Source organism: Oncorhynchus keta, chromosome 3 (genome assembly GCF_023373465.1).
Source record: "Oncorhynchus keta strain PuntledgeMale-10-30-2019 chromosome 3, Oket_V2, whole genome shotgun sequence".
NCBI lineage: Eukaryota > Metazoa > Chordata > Actinopteri > Salmoniformes > Salmonidae > Oncorhynchus > Oncorhynchus keta.
In genome coordinates, this window is record NC_068423.1 from 15077363 (window position 1) to 15095038 (window position 17676).

A 17676-nucleotide genomic window follows, 5' to 3' on the forward strand; every position below is an offset into this window, starting at 1 on the left:
TCACATGTGCTCAGTGTGAACCTGCTTTCATCTGTGAAGAGCACAGGGCGCCAGTGGCGAATTTGCCAATCTTGGTGTTCTCTGGCAAAAGCCAAATGTCCTGCACGGTGTTGGGCTGTAAGCACAACCCCCACCTGTGGACGTCGGGCCCTCATACCACCCTCATGGAGTCTGTTTCTGACCATTTGAGCAGACACATGCACATTTGTGGCCTGCTGGAGGTCATTTTGCAGGGCTCTGGCAGTGCTCCTCCTGCTCCTCCTTGCACAAAGGCGGAAGTAGCGGTCCTGCTGCTGGGTTGTTGCCCTCCTACGGCCTCCTCCACGTCTCCTGATGTACTGGCCTGTCTCCTGGTAGCGCCTCCATGCTCTGGACACTACGCTGACAGACACAGCAAACCTTCTTGCCACATCTCGCATTGATGTGCCATCCTGGATGAGCTGCACTACCTGAGCCACTTGTGTGGGTTGTAGACTCCGTCTCATGCTACCACTAGAGTGAAAGCACCGCCAGCATTCAAAAGTGACCAAAACATCAGCCAGGAAGCATAGGAACTGAGAAGTGGTCTGTGGTCCCCACCTGCAGAACCACTCCTTTATTGGGGGTGTCTTGCTAATTGCCTATAATTTCCACCTGTCTATTCCATTTGCACAACAGCATGTGAAATTTATTGTCAATCAGTGTTGCTTCCTAAGTGGACAGTTTGATTTCACAGAAGTGTGATTGACTTGGAGTTACATTGTGTTGTTTAAGTGTTCCCTTTATTTTTTTGAGCAGTGTATAACATTATATTGGTTGCAAGAATTTTGTATAACTACTAGAAATAATAGAATATCATGAAACATCTAAGAAGCCAGGCTTCTTATTTACAGCGGATTTTGAACATTTCTTTGATAAAGTTAGACTGGATTTTATTAGTAAATGCCTGGATTTGTTGATTTTTTGTGATTCTCTTATAAAATGGGTAAAGGTCATGTATAGCAACCCCAGTTGTGAAATAGTAAATAGCGGCTAGTTCTCAGAGAGTTTTGAATTGTCAAGAGGAGTTAAATAAGGGTGTCCACTGTCACCATATCTATTCATTATGGCCATCGAAATGCTAGCTATTAAAATCAGATCCAATAACAACATTAGAGGATAGAAATCTAAGGCAACAAAGGTGTCCATGGATGCCGATGACTTTATATTAAGTCCGTAAACTAGATCCCTGCAATGTCTCATTGAAGATAACTTTTCTGGACTCTTTGGACTAAAACCTAATTATGATAAGTGTACAATATTACATATTGTATCTTTACAAAATTCTACTTTTACATTACCCTGCAGTTTACCTATACAATGGGCTGACGGTGAAGTAGACATACTTGGTATTCATATCACAAAATATATTGAGCTCTCCACAATGAATTTCAATAGAAAACTTGTAAAAATAGACAATATTCTGCAACCATGGAGAGGTAAATACCTGTCTATTTATGGGAAATTGCCCTGACTAACTCTTTAGTCATATCTCAGTTTACCTACTTACTTATGGCTCAGCCTACTCCTGATGATTTGTTTTTCATATTATATGTGCACAAAATATTTCACTTTATCTGGGACGTTACACCAGACAAATTAAAGCTTGCCTATCTTTATAATGAATATGAATTGGGCAGGTTGAAATTATTAAATAAAAAAGCACTAAACCTCTCTCTAAAAGCTTCGCTTGAACCCTAAACGGTTCTCAAGTAAATTACTAAGAAAAGCTCATCCATTGTTTAAAAATGGCCTTTTTGCCTTTGTGCCGATTGATGTCTCATTTTTGATTAATTGAAAATTATACTTTTTTCAAAGTATCTCTCTTTTTCAAACAAGCATTACAGAGCTGGCTACAATTTCACCCCCCTGAAAAGATAGGAAAAATATTACAACAAATATTATGGCTGAACTCAAATGTGCTGCTTGATAAAATACCTGTATTTATGTGAAAGATGTTTGAAAATGGTATTTTGTTCTTAAATGATATTGTAAATTGGAATAGCAGAGGTTTGTCTTTAATGGAGTTGTCAGAATTGTACGGGAAGGAAGGTCTGTTCAATCCAAGAGTATAACCAATTAATTACAGCATTACCCCAAAAATGGAGGAGGCGGGTGGCAGCGGGAGGAGTTAGGGAACTGGTCTGTCTGTCCAATATAAAGGATCAAAACTGGCGGAGGAATAAAAACAGCATAAATAGGAAAGTATACCAGTTTCATTTGAGGACCAGGATGTTGACAGCTGTGGCATACAGATTGCCAAATAGTTGGGAAGACATTTTTGGTGCACCGATTCCATGGTACAGGGTGTATGAGTTGATATACAAAACGATGCGAGATTCAAGACTCTGTGATTTTCAGCTAAAATTATTATGTATAATTCTTGCCACCAACAAAATGTTGAATATTTGGGGCATAGAATCATCGAAGATCACAGATTTTGTTGTGAGGATACAGAATCAATAGACCATTTATTTTGGTATTTCCCTCAGGTAGCCTGTTTCTGGTCTCAGGTACTACATGGAATGGCTGAAAATACATAACATTGATCTGAAATTGACCCTAGAAATAGTACTGTTGGGAGATCTGGAGAGACCGGTTCAGTCAATTACTAATATACTAATACTCATAGTAAAAGTATTTATCTTCAACTCGCATTCTGTGGATTCGATTCGATAGATTGAAATTGTATGTTAAACATCACAGCATAGTTGAAAGATATATTGTGCGTAGAAACCCGAAGAGGGTGGCCAGCAGAGATAGGTGGGGTGGGCTGAGGGAAGCTGAGGGTTGGGATGTGGAATTGGAGACAAGTGGGAGGAGTTTTTGGGCGGGGATAGAATGACGGTCAAAGATAAAAGTATAAAAAAATAAAGTCAAAATAAAACATAACAAAAATGAAGATTGAATGACACTGAGAGGCAGTGTTTTTACGGCTAATGCCGGTTTGCCTGAGGCTGATGCCGTGCATGTGTTTGTACACATGCATATACACACACTCTCATTCAAATGCACACGTGCACATACACGGACACACATGTAAATAGCGGCGTACATGCACTCAGACATATTTAGTTTGCCTTGCTGCTATGATTTTTGTTGTCCTTAATGTCTTTTGTTTTTTGCATTGTTTTTTTCTGTTTTCCTTTGTTTTGTCTTTTGTCAATTGTCTTGGTTATTGGGGGGGGGGTGGTTTTTGTATTTTTTATTATATTTTCTCGGAGGGCTGGTGGCTTGGCGTTTGGGAGCTTGGGCTGATGGCTGATGGATCGATGGTTCGTGTTTCTGTTTTTGACCTTGTGGGAGCTCTGTCGACGTGCCATTGAGCAGGGCGTTGACCCTGGTTGCTTCTGTGTGTCGCTCTGGATGGGAGTCTGTTAGATGACTAATGTGATGTAGATGTTCAGTGGCTTCACTGCAAGAATGTTGTATGTTTAAAATATTCAATAAAAAAAAATAATACAATTACTTTTGTATAATTTAAATTGAACAATTCTAAGTTTTGAATCTTGCGTCGTTTTGTGTATCAGTTCATAAACCATGTGCCATGGAAAACCATAAACCATAAACCATGCGCCATCAAAAATATCTTCCCAACAATTTTTCAATCTATATGGCACAGCTGTCAATTTTTTGGTCTTTAAATTAAACTAGTATTTTTTATTTATTTATCACAATTTTCTTTAATAAATGTTGGTCTTTAATGCAGGGCCGACAGACAAGTTCCTTACTTTTTTCCCCGTCCACTTGCGGTAATGCGATTAGTCGGTTGTAATTTTGGGTAGAGCAGACATTTCCATTTATTTTTGTTAGCTGCCTGTGTGACAACTCCACCAGTCCTATTTATTATATCATTTACAAAGATTATATATTTTTTACCATGATTTTTTTTGACCAATTACATATTTTCAGAGCTGATCTGATCGGTCAAAATACCTATTAGTGGAAAAAAATCCAATGCAGCCAGAGTGAGTCATCAAATCAAAATTGTATTTGTCACATGCACCGAACACAACAGGTGGACGTAGGCCTTACCGTGAAATGCTTACTTACAAGCTCTGTCGATGTTAATGGGGGCCTGCACGGCCCTCCTTTTCCTATAGTCTACGATCAGCTCCTTTGTCTTGCTCACATTGAGGGAGAGGTTGTTGTCCTGGCACCACACTGCTAGATCTCTAACCTCCTCCCTATAGGCTGTCTCGTCGTTGTCGGTGATCAGGCCTACCACTGTTGTGTCGTCAGCAAACGTAATGATGGTGTTGGAGTCATGCTTGGCCACACAGTTGTGGGTGAACAGGGAGTACAGGAGGGGGCTAAGCACGCACCCCTGAAGGGCCCCAGTGTTGAGGATAAGCGTAGCAGATGTGTTGTTGCCTACTCTTACCACCTGTGGCCGGCCCGCACTATGGTGCTGAACGCTGAGCTGTAGTCAATAAACAGCATTCTCACATAGGTTTTCCATTCTCACATAGGTGTTCCGGGTGGGAAAGAGCAGTGTGGAGTGCGATTGAGATTGTGTCATCTGTGGATCTGTGGGAGCGGTAAGCAAATTGGAGTGGGTCTAGGGTTTTCATCATGATGGTGTTGATGTGAGCCATGACCAGCCTTTAAAAGCACTTCATGGCAACCAACGAGAGCGCTACGGGCTGTAATGATTTTGCCACGTTACCTTCTCTTTCTTGGGCACAGGGACTATGGTGGTCTGTTTGAAAAATGTACACTAACGTTAAAAAGTTTGGGGTCACTTAGAAATGTCCTTGTTTTTCAAAGAAAATTGTTTTTTTTTTGTCCATTAAAATGACATCAAAATGATCTGAAATACAGTGTAGACATTGTTAACGTTGTAAATGATTTTGAGTGGAATATCTACATAGGCATACAGAGGCCCATTATCAGCAACCATCACTCCTGTGTTCCAATGGCACGTTGTGTTAGCTAATCCAAGTTTATCATTTTAAAAGATTAATTGATCATTAGAAAACCATTTTGCAATTATGTTAGCACAGCTGAAAGCTGTGGTGCTGATTTAAAGAAGAAACAAGTTGAGTATCTGGTGGATCAGCATTTGTGGATTCGATTACAGACTCAAAATGGCCGGAAACAAAGTACTTTCTTCTGAAACTTGTCAGTCTATTCTTGTTCTGAGAAATGAAGGCAATTCCATGTGAGTATAGTACCCGCAATAGTACCCGCAAAACACCAGTCTCAACGTTAACAGTGAAGGGTCGACTCTGGGATGCTGGCCTTCTAGGCAGAGCTTCAAAGAAAAAGCCATATCTCAGACTGGCCGATAAAAATAAAAGATTAAGATGGGCAAAACAACACAGACACTGGACAGATGAACTCTGCCTAGAAGGCCAGCATCCCGGAGTTGTCTCTTCACTGTTGACATTGAGACTGGTGTTTTGCAGGTACTATTTAATGAAGCTGAAGGTTGAGGACATGTGAGGCGTCTGTTTATCAAATTACACACTCTAATGTACTTGTCCTCAGTTATGCATCGGGTCCTCCCACTCCTCTTTCTATTCTGGTTAGAGTCAATTTGCGCTGTTCTGTGAAGGGAGTAGTACACAGCGTTATATGAGTTTCTTGGCAATTTCTTGCATGGAATAGCCTTTATTTCTCAGAACAAGAATAGACTGACGAGTTTCACCATTTTTAGACTGACGAGACTGACCATTTTGAGCCTGTAATCGAATCCACAAATTCTGATGCTCCAAATACTCAACTAGTCCGAAGAAGGCCAGTTTTTTTGCTTATTTAATCAGGACAACAGTTTTCAGCTGTGCTAACATAATTGAAAAATGGGTTTCTAATGATGGTTGCTGATAATGGGCCTCTGTACGCCTATGTAGATATTCCATTCAATATTCCATCAGCCGTTCCAGCTACAATAGTCATTTACAACATTAACAATATCTACACTGTATTTCTGATCAATTTTATGTTATTTTAATGGACAAAGAATGTGCTTTTCTTTCAAAAACAAGGACATTTCTAAGTGACCCCTTTTGAACAGTAGTGTAAGTATAAGTATAAGACGCTCAGGGAGAGGTTGAAAATGTCATTGAAGACACTTGCCAGTTGGTCCACGCATGGTTTAAGTACATGTCCTGGTAATCCATCTGGCCCTGCAGCCTTGTGAATGTTGACCTGTTTAAAGGTCTTGCTCACATCGGCTACGGAGAGCGTAATCACACAGTCGTCCGGAACAGCTGGCACTCTCATGCATGCTTCAGCATTGCTTGCCTCGAGGCGAGCATAAAAGCCATTTAGCTCATCTGGTCGGTTCGCGTCACTGGGCAGCTCACGGCTGGGTTTCCCTTTATAGTCCGTAATAGTTTGCAAGCCCTGCCACATCCGACGAGCGTCAGAGCCGGTGTAGTAGGATTCAATCTTAGTCCTGTATTGACGCTTTTCCTGTTTGATGGTTCATCTGCGGGCATAGCAGGATTTCTTATAAGCGTCTGGATTAGTGTCCCGCTCCTTGAAAGCGACAGCTCTAGCCTTTAGCTAGGTGAGGATGTTGCCTGTAATCCATTGCTTCTGGTTGGGAAATGTAAGTACGGTCACTGTGGTGACAGCGTCGTCGATGCACTTACTGATGAAGCCGGTGACTGAGGTGGTATACCCCTCTGCCATTGGATGAATCTCGGAACATATTCCAGTCTGTGCTAGCAAAACAGTCCTGTAGCGTACCATCCGCTTCATCTGACCACTTCCGTATTGAGCGAGTCACTGGTACCTCCTGCTTTAGTTTTTGCTTGTTTGCTTATGGCCTTATTCAGCTCGTTGAGTGCGGTCTTACTATAGTGTGGTCTACAGGGTATCAGCGCACCAACAGTTATTGACAAATAGACACACACCCCTGCCCCTCATCTTACCAGATGTAGCTTCTATGTCCTGCTGATGCATGGAGAAGCCAGCCAGCTCTATATTAGCCATGTCATCATTCAGCCAAGCCTTGGTGAAACATAAGATATTACAGTTTTTAATGTCCCGTTGGTAGGATAGTCTTAATCGTAGATCGTCCAGTTTGTTTTCCAATGATTGCACATTGGCCAATAATACGGAGGGAAGCGGTGGTTTACCTACTCATCTACAAATACTTACAAGGCATCTTTTCTTCACGCTGATGAAGAGGATTTGGGCCTTGTCTTGGGCCTACATCCTTCACGTCGGAATCATTAAAGAAAAAAAATCTTCGTCCAGTTTGATGTGAGTAATCACTTTTCTGATGTCCAGAAGCTCTTTTTGGTCATAAGAGATGGTAGCAGCAACATTATGTACATAATGAGTTGCAAACAATGCGGGGAAAAATAGCACAGTTGGTTAGGAGCCCGTATAATGGGATCCATCCCCTCCGGCACCATACCATATACACTTAGTACACCAAACATTAGGAAAACCTACAATGTTTTGTATTCTCAGTGTATAAAGTCCCAAAGTATGAGTCATAATACCCATAAAACGTAGCGGTCAAACAGGGAGATGGTTCCAAATGTTTTTCCACCATTCATTTTTCCCATCAGGGATTTTAGAAACACTTCAAATAAGGGCTGTGTGTCATTTAGGCTTACCCTGACGTGATGTTTTGATAACTGTGTAAATCTTTCTAGGACAAGGTGACTTTTATCAATATATTTGCCTGTATTTACCCCCCCCCCCCCTAAACTGAAACGCTAAGTATAGCTGCTAACGTGGCAATCATAAAGAACTACAAATTCCATGAGGATCTGGCAAAGGTAAGAATCTCTTAATTAACTAGCTAATTAATACATTTGCAGAATGTATTTAAATGGACAATTTGGTGAACTGTCTTGTGCAAGTTTTAAATTTACACAATGCCTATTAGCAAAGGTGTCAGCTATAGATGACATGCAGGAGCTTGCAGGGATTTGTAGTTTTGTGTGATGTCTACTTTGATGCTAATTAGCATTTTTGAATCTGAGAGTAAACAGAGCCAAATAAATTGATAAAAGTCCCCTTGTCCGATTGAGATTTACATGGTTATTAGGACAAGCCTACACGAAAGACAGCCCTTGTTTTAAGAATTGTTTTAATCCCCTATGAGAAAAATGTGAATAGTGGAAAACACAATTGGAACCATTTACCTGTTTGACCACTAGGTTTAATGGGTATTATGACACCTCCACTGTGAGGCTCCATATGGATCATGTTTGACTACCATAAGACTGCGTTTACACTGGCAGCACAAATCTGATATTTTTCCACTAATTGGACTTTTGACCAAACATATGGGCTCTTTTGCCCATAGTTTGGCAAATGATCAGAATTGGACTGCCAGTTAAACACAGGCAGCCCAATTCTGAGATTTCTTCCAGTAGTCTTTTGACTAATCAGATCAGCTCTGAAAAAGATCGAGCTGCGTTCTGTACATTTTTTATGTTCTAGAACGTTCAATTGAACGGAAACGGTGCTGTACTGGACGACCAGATGAAAAACGGGGAGGGTTTGGGTTGGTGAATGCTGGCAGCATGGCCACTGCCCTTTAAATAGTCACTATTTTCAAAAGACCTGACCAGACTGGCTTTGTGAGATATAGGCATTTGTTTTTCAATATTAGACGCCTTATGAATGAATATACTGTACTCCCCAGCGTCGGGGGACCCGGAGGTGGTGGTCTCGCTCGAAGCGGAAAAAGCTTTTAACCACGTTGTGTGGGTCTACCTAACAGCTACCCTTTATAGATTTGGCTTTGGCCCCAAATTCATTGTGTGGATAACGATTCTTTATTTTTCTCCCATGGCTTTGGTACGGACTAACAACTTGTCCTCTGACTATTTTCCCTTGCACCGCAGATCCAGACAGGGTTGTCCACTCTCCCCCTTGTTGTTTGCTTTGGCAATCGAGCTCCTCGTCATTGCACTATGAACGAATCATGCCATTCAAGGTATAATCAGGACGGGCTTAAAGCAGAAAGTCTCGCGATATGCTGACAACCTCCTTTTGTTTATCTCCAACTCTGAAACCTCATTGCCACGTGCCTTATCTGTTCTTTAAAAGTTTGGAACAATCTCAGGGTACAAGCTGAATCTAGGCAAGAGTGAGCTTTTTCCTGTAAATAAGGCTGCTTTAAAAGTGCTCTTTTACAAGTTTTCAGTTTAGGATTGTCCAGGGTCAATTCACCTACTGGGAGTTAAAGTGACAAGGAAATATAAAAATTTGTTTAAGGAAAACATTGTTGCTCTAGCAGACAGTTTGAAACAATCTTTTACTTTTTGGAATTCGCTACCTCTTTCTCTTATTGGAAGAATTAATGTCATTAAAATGAATGTGTTGCCCAGATTTTTATATTTATTTCAATGTTTACCCATTTTTATTCCAAAATCTTTTTTTAATTCACTGGATCAAACATTCATGTATTTTATTTGGGATGGCAAGGTACCACATATTGGTAGAAAACATTTACAGAAGCCTAAGGCATTGGGTGGTTAAGCTCTCCCACATTTTCAGACATACTATTGGGCTACAAATTTCAGATCCCTTTTGTACTGGCTGCAGACTGATCCTACTGGCCCTAGACCACTCTGAGTCCAAATGGAGTCTGAATCGAGTAAACCTGCTGCACTTTCTTCTGTGTTGTGCTCGTGCTCGAGCCTTCCATACGGATAGCTAAGAGCTTGGCTAGGATTTTGTAATCACAGTTTAAAAGCGAGATTGGGCGATAGGATCCACATTCCAGGGGGTCTTTGTTTTTATTTAATGGTAATGAAATTGAAGCCTGATAAAGACTCTGCGGTAGCTTTGAGGTATTAAGGCACTCTGCAAATAATCGAGACAAGGATGGGCAAAGCAGACCAGAAAATGTCCTGTAAAATTTGGTTGGAAAACCGTCCGGACCCGGTGATTTACCACTTTTCATAGTGGACACTGCTGTGGCAATCTCCTCAAGTATAAAATCTTCATCTAAACAGTCTAAACAGTCATGGAGTCTGTATCAATTGAAGGCATATTCAGACCATTAAAGAATGAATCAATCAGCAAAGGGTCTTGAGGAGATTCAGAGGTGTATAACGCAGAGTAAAATTGTTTGAATTGATCATTGATCTCTTTATGTATAACTGTGGTGGTACCAGACGGGGTCCTAATTTGTGAGATTAAACGTGAGGCCTCAGATTTACGGATCTGATGTGCAAGGAGTTTACTGGCCTTGTACACTCTGTACCGAACTCGTAAGAGTAAAAATTCAGCTAGAAAGCTCATCAAATTCAGATTGTAGTAGTTGGCGCTCTTTATGCAGATCAGAGGAAGGATCCGTAGCATACTTCTCATCCAACGTAGCTATGGACTCGCTCAGGTCTCGAAGGCCGCTGAGAGCGAGCTTTGTTTTTGTTGGCTGTATAAGAAATAATTTGGCCACTTAGGTATGCTTTGAGAGACTCCCATATGGTAGAGCAGGACATACCTGGTGTTGAATTAGTTTCTAGGAATAAGGTGATTTCAGAAGAAGAAATGAAATTGACAAACTCCTTATCTGAGAGTAAAATGGTGTTAAGATGCCATTGATAACAGATAGGAGATTGCTGGGGAAACTCTAGTTCAAGCACTAATGGTGATTGGTCAGAAATAACAAAACTCTCATAAGTACACCACCGAAGGTTAGGCAGAAGTCCCCCTCTAAAATCAACAAATTGGAATCTAATTTGGGTAGAGCAGATAAAAAGGAAGAAATGAAACTTGTATCATCCCAATTGGGAGCATAAACACTAGCCAAAACAAGAGGGGTAGAAAACAGTTTACCGGTTACTATGACGTAAAGTCCCTTAGGATCAGCAATAACCTCAGAAGCTACAAAGGGAGTAGCTTTATCAACCAAAATGGCAGCACCTCTTGATTTACTATGAAAGTTAGAGTGGAACACTTGACCAACCCAGTCCCTACGAATCCTAAAGTGCTCACCAGTCCTCAAGTGAGTCTCTTGTAGAAATGCAGCATTTGCATTCAAACCCTTTAAGTGTGTCAACACCCTCTTACGCTTCACAGGGTTGTTAGCCCCTTTGATGTTCCACGAGATGTACTTGATGGTATTATTTCGGCCACCCTGAGCACTCCCGTTATACAACCCTGTCATTAGAGCATAGAGTGGAAAAGCAATGAATACCCAAAAACTCCAGAATAACGTGTCTCAGAGTAATAATGTACGGTGGTAGATGTTTGGGAAAAGTACAGAAGAAAAAACTAAAAAGACAATGACAACATTAGAACAACATTAGAACAATTCAACCTCCTTCCTCCCCCCAACCACCTCCCCACATCCCAGACAATACCTACCCAAACAAGGTACAAACCTAAATAGAACATGTTCTGTTCGCACATTATGTATGGGAGAGTGCGGTGTTAAACCCAAACCCACAGTCCCGCTCTTTAAAGTCGCGTTTTGTGTTAGTGGATCAAGCAGCAAAAATAGAGAGGAAAGAAAAGTGAATCCCTTCGGCAATCGAAATTACAAAAGTACCACTTGTAGATGTATTTAAATATATTCCCACTCTTATAACAGGCATTGAGAGAGAAAATCAAATGTATCAAGGCTCTCAACCACTAATTTGAAGTAAGCAAATCGTAGTAAGATGATCAAAAAATGTAAAATAATAATTGTCTAGTTGGACGATAAGACAACTTACAGCCAAGACCCAACGTTGTGCAAGGTCGAAAGTTTGCTAGGCATGAATGACGTTCAAAACCTTTAAAATTGAAGTGAAGACCCCCAAAAATGTGTAGCCTGTCACGCCCTGGTCATAGAGAGGCTTTTTATTCTCTATTTTGGTTGGGCCAGGGTGTGACTATGTCCTTTTTTCTATGTTTTGTATTTCTATGTCTGGGCCTGGTGTGGTTCTCAATCAGGGACAGCTGTCTATCGTTGGCTCTGATTGAGAACCATACTTAGGTACCCTTTTCCCCCACCTGTTTTGTGGGAAGTTAACTTTGTAGTTGTTCAGGGCACATAGATCAAAGCTTCACGGTTGTTTTTTTGTTCTTCGTTTTGTCGGCATCATTTTTAAATATATGCTTACCATGCTGCACCTTGGTCCAGTCCTTCAGCCAGCCGTGACATAGCCTCCAAACATGTACTGTTTACTGGGTTGGTACAAACGGATGCAGTAAACAAATAACCAAAAATATTTAGAGTCACTGAGACACTATGTAAACAAACTGAATAGGTGAATGAGACAACCTGGAAACAAAGGAGTTAAACCTCAATACAATGAAAGTAAAATGACTGAATGCGTGTAAGGCAAGCACACTAGATGATCAAAACATCAGATCAAATAAGCCTGAATGGGTCGCCAATTCCCCAAATATACAAGAATAGTATGTTAAAACTAAACATAGTTAAATCACAGGTAGGCTACTTACTATCGACAGTTTGCAAGCAACAGTTGCTGATTTATGGGCAAGTTCAAGGCTTATAGTCTGTGTAGTCTTTACCATCATGAGAAAGCCATAAACGTCCGGGAATAGCAGTTCATACTTCACACCTGGACGGTTCTGTAGCAGTCGTTTGGCCTGGTAGATGGAGAAGCTCTGTCCTTGAAAGCTCAGAGTGGTATTGCGGGCTCGTCGGAGAATCTCCATCTTCTCATGGAAAAAGTGCACTCGAAGAATGATGTAACGGGGCCTCTCAGTGACCGGTGGGCACGATCAATCAGGAGCTTCTCATCCATGGCAAGAACATCCTTCAGCAGCCCAGAAATGAAGTCTGAGGCATTTCCACTGACTCTGGGACCGATACCAGGCTCAGGCTATTGCGGCGAGAGAATCCTTCTAAACTCACACAACTCTCCTGCACACTTTTCAGATCCGCAGTCAGGCGTTTCACATCAGTCTCTAAGGAGGTAGTTAAGTTGGAGACATTGGTAGCGGAGGTCTCCAGTGCTGCAATCGTTGTAGTGTGCAACTCTGTTGTTGCTTTGAGTGATGTGATTTTTGGCACCGTCTCGTTCCGCAGGATGGTTAGATCTGCTTTTAAAGTATCAGAAACCTCCTGTATTCAGGCCTCAGTCGTAGCAACAACCTCCGTTTTCATTTCAACTATCTCAGAGCGTAGTAGTTTGATGGCCTCAAGAATGTTAATGTCAGTCGCACATTGCGTCCTTCCAAACCCCCCCCCACAAATGAACTTTTAACAAGGCACACCTGCTGATTGAAATGCATTCCAGGTGAATACCTCATGACGCTGGTTGAGAACATGCAGAGAATGTACAAAGCAAACGATTGCTACTTTGAAGAATATTAAATATAACATATATTTTGATTTGTTTTAACACTTTTTTGGTTATTACATGATTCCATATGTGTTATTTCGTAGTTTTGATATCTTCACTATTATTCTACAATGTAGAAAATGGTAAAAAAAAAGAACCCTTTGTAGTGTGTATGTGACCAACCGACCAGTATCTTTGATGGTAGTCCAGGAGCTGATCTATGCTGCTATGCCATTCATTGGGGCTCTGGCAAAAGACTTGGTCTGACTTGTTCAAACATCAACATAGTATCTGTTTGTGTGTCAGATATAATCTATTCTAACTGCCATTGGCAATAGAAGAGTGACTGTGTACATGTGTTCACAGATACCTGTATGGAGCCAGCACTTGGTAATGTGAGTCCAGACTGGCGGACGGGCTTGACGCTGATGGTTCTGAATAAATAGACACCTTGCACTCAGAAATACAATGATACAAGACAAATCTATAACTTTTATCATATTTTGTTATTATTAAATCGAATGGTACTCTCAATAGGGGGTGGACTGTGTATTCTTCAACCATATCAGGGAACTCCTGTCTTAGGCTATATGGTGTCCCGTACACCATACAGGAAGGTATGATGACTGACATGCTTGGCAAGGTAACCCCAGCACCACCAGACACAACGTTGATAGGTACAGTATCTCTGTTGGCTGTGGATAACAATAAAAGATGAAAGACAAGTGTAATATTTTCACGTTGTTATATTAGCAGAACACGGCGTCCACAGTATTATGTGAAGGATGGTTCATTCTCCATGGAACTGTTACACTTGAAAGTTATCAACAGACTTTTATAATACATAAGTTCAGCAATTGCATTCATTACTTCTGTAGGCTACTCTGTATGAGAAGAGGGCCATCCTCCTGCAGCTCACATCTGCCTGTAGTTCTTGGCCTGCTGGACCCATGAGGCCAACTTTGTCATGTCCAGGATGGAGTGTCATGCACTCCACCCCTCCTGCCACCTGACTGCACACGTCCATAACTTGTAATTGCATTACATAGATGGAAAGGACTTTATCATCACCCACTGGCGACTTGGAAGACAGAACCTCGCCCAGAGAGCTGTGCACGTCAGTGTGTTAGACAGACAGAACCTCGCCCAGAGAGCTGTGCACGTCAGTGCGTTAGACAGACAGAACCTCGCCCAGAGAGCTGTGCACGTCAGTGTGTTAGACAGACAGAACCTCGCCCAGAGAGCTGTGCACGTCAGTGTGTTAGACAGACAGAACCTCGCCCAGAGAGCTGTGCACATTGGTGTGTTAGACAGCCAAATCTTTAGATTTGTGCAAATAGACCATAGAAATTCCATTCTAGTTCTGGTTAGACAGCTGAAGTTGTGCTCGACACACAACTGATTTTGATTTGTTAGGTAAAGTGTAGGCATACTGTCTTTATAAGCACATCAATATGACATTTACAGCAATATGTTTTGTCTTTGTAACAAACACAATTCAATTTGATTGTTTTGTATTTTGGGGGATGTAGCTACACTCAAAGTGGGTGACGTTTGTGCAATGTCCACATGTAGTCTACACTAGAGCCTGTAGGGATAATAACTCTGGCACTTGTCTCTGGGAAAGCTCTAACAGCAGATATAAGCAGAGACGAAACTAGCCAGTTATAGAATACTGCGTTGTAGGACCGCTAAGCTGACCACAGGCATTCAACTCACAGTAGTTGATATCGTTTCTATGGTCAAATGTATTTACAGCTGATGAAATGTTGACAGTAAGTTGCAAGCTACTTTTGTAGCAAGGCGTTTAAAAAAAAAGTGTCTTATGAAGTACATTCCAAATGCTGGCTCTTGCTATCCTGCCATAACTGATTTGACAGAGAAATATCAGCTAGATAGGACAGCCAGCTGCAGCTTTCACCAAGCTATGTTAGCTGCTGTCAGCTTGTCTAAACAGAAGGTTTTAACAGCAGGCTTTAGCCTAGACACAGACCTGAATTAGCTGACCATCTTGAGATGGACATTCAGGCACAAGGGGAGAAGTCCTCAACTTCAAAGCGTTGTTCTCTCCATAGAAAAGCTAGCTTAGTGTACCTCGCTGTCAGTAAGGTACTCACGACTGCACTCGTTTGTTGTGATTGAATGGCCAAGAAACAACCTCAAGACAACTCTCGTTTGCCTTCAGTTATTGCTGCTAGTGTTTCATAAGGAGCATTGATGAAAATCTAGGCCAAATCAGGAAGTTCAGTCTCCCTTTAAAGTAGTCTGTCAAAGGAAAGTGACTATTCAAGAAGAAAACAATTGGCTGGGAAAATGCAACTATCCAGTGTTTGTTTCAGCTTTACATAACTGTCTATAAAAGATATACAGTGAGCTCCAAAATAATGGGACAATGACAGATTCTGATTATTTTGTGCCCAATAGAAATGAATGGTAAATAATGTGGATCTGTTGTGGTGAGCACCAAATATGTGATTATCAATTTTTATTTGTGGTGTTTTTGCACATCATATAATCTTACTTACAAGGCTATCACTAACTACTGTAAACCCCAAAACATCCCACTGTATCTTTAAACGCACCAACACTACCACAAGTAGTAACGACGCTCCCCTGCTACGCGCAATGGGCACTAAACGCCTAGTGTGCTAGTACCTTTTATTGGTGTGAACCGTGCGCGCCACGGTTTGTACACGTAGTGCTATTGAGGGAGAGAGCGCGAGAGAGAGCTGTCAAGAGTCTGTTTAGATGTCTGCACAGTTTGAGCTGGCAGGGGATTTACTCACCAATTTCCAACGGACAAGGAAAGCTATAAACTCGCACATGCGCATATCGAAAAATCGACGCGGATATGTAGCCTACACATTCATGATTTTTACGCACAGGTGAAAAGTAATGTTTTTCTTATCGTAGATTATCCAAAGAACATAGGACAGTGATATAGTCTCAGATCAGTGAACATCATATTTCTAGCCTAGTTATTGCACAAATAATTATAGACAACACGCGGGAACACCGTTAACAGTGAAACATGTCCAGGAAAAAGACCATGAAAGGCAAGGGGAGCTCCAAAAGCTCGACTTCATCTCCGAACAACAACAAAGACACCGGGAAAAGTGGGAGAGGGATCGGAGCCTCGGCCCCATCCAACGGAGTGGTCTATCCGAGCCGCCCCTCGCTCAGCAACAGCGGGGAGTTTTATGATATCGCTTTTAAGGTAAGACTTTTTACGCACACCATATTGTCAATACTCTCCAATCTCCAGTTGGTCATATCAGTCTCAAATGTGCAACTTCAATGTTGATGTGCCACGCTGGCTACAGTGGCAGGTGCATATATGCTATTTCTTCAGGTCTGTCCATTGACATGATCTCAGGGCAATTCGTATTTTTCTGTATGTACATCGGTGTCACTCCATTTCGTTACCTTAGGTTGTTACATTATGAATGGAATAGCCGTCGTATAATAGCATACGAATTATAGGATTTATAGTATCATACATATTACCCGGTCGTACAATAGCATACGAATTGGATGAAGTACTCTTCCTCTTGGAGAATTTAATGGTATTAGACATTTCTATCTGAGACCAGGTTGCTTGTTCCGTGTAATAGCAAGGGAGAATTATTGAGAGAATTTGTGTTAGCGGTTAGGGACCTCAACTGAAGGTCTCCGAAACAGAACATAATGCATCCCCCTCCCCAAGTTAAACATATTTTCACATGACCCCACCCCACATAATTAACTCTAAATAATGTTTACAATCACACACGAAAAACTGAAGTGTGTTTACAAATGTGAATATCGACTTTGTTACTTCAGCATGCTTTTGTGGCACTGTCGATGCCATGCAGGGCTACGGGCCAGAAGGTTGAAGGTTCACTGACCACTACGGACGAGCTCAGTCATTCTCCCTACCTGTTTCATTTGGCCTACACTACGACCAGAGTTGGCTACAGACAATGACCAGCCACGGGGAAATCAGATATTCAACATTTTGATGCCATATTTATAATTACAGTTAATAAAATATATGCTACACATTTTCCACCAGCAGGTTTCTGTGCCAATGCACCACATGGTTTGCGTTTTCAACACCACAATAAATAGACTGTCAATCTCGACAAACAAAAATGCATCCCTACCTAATTTGTAAGGCTACCTAGTATCAAAGGCTTGGCTTGCCAATCTCCAAGTGTCATAAAACGTTTTGGTGTTTTGTAACAGATGTCTCTTTCCATTTATCAAATGGCCACTGCATTTGGATTGATTGATTTGATTTGTCAAATCAAATTCTATTTGTCACATGCACCAAATACAACAGCTGTAGACCTTACAGTGAAATGGTTACTTACAAGCCCTTTACCAACAATACAGTTCAAGAAATAGAGTTAGGAAAATATTTACTAAATTAACTAAAGTAGAAAATCAA

At 41.3% G+C, this 17676-nt stretch overlaps 1 protein-coding gene across 3 annotated transcripts in view; it reads left to right on the forward strand.

The window, feature by feature from the left end:
* The first annotated feature begins 15898 nt into the window (after nucleotides 1-15898).
* The window catches only part of LOC118367505 (ras-related protein Rab-26), a 139243-nt gene continuing 137465 nt past the window's right edge, over nucleotides 15899-17676 (forward strand). Inside the window, exon 1 of one of the 3 annotated variants that reach the window (XM_052490737.1) lies at nucleotides 15899-16461. In XM_052490737.1, the coding sequence (XP_052346697.1) occupies nucleotides 16276-16461 (186 nt within the window). In that variant the 5' untranslated portion in view covers nucleotides 15899-16275. The remainder of the gene's footprint in view (nucleotides 16462-17676) is intronic. The other 2 variants (XM_035751048.2, XM_035751059.2) reach the window with 2 other exon arrangements.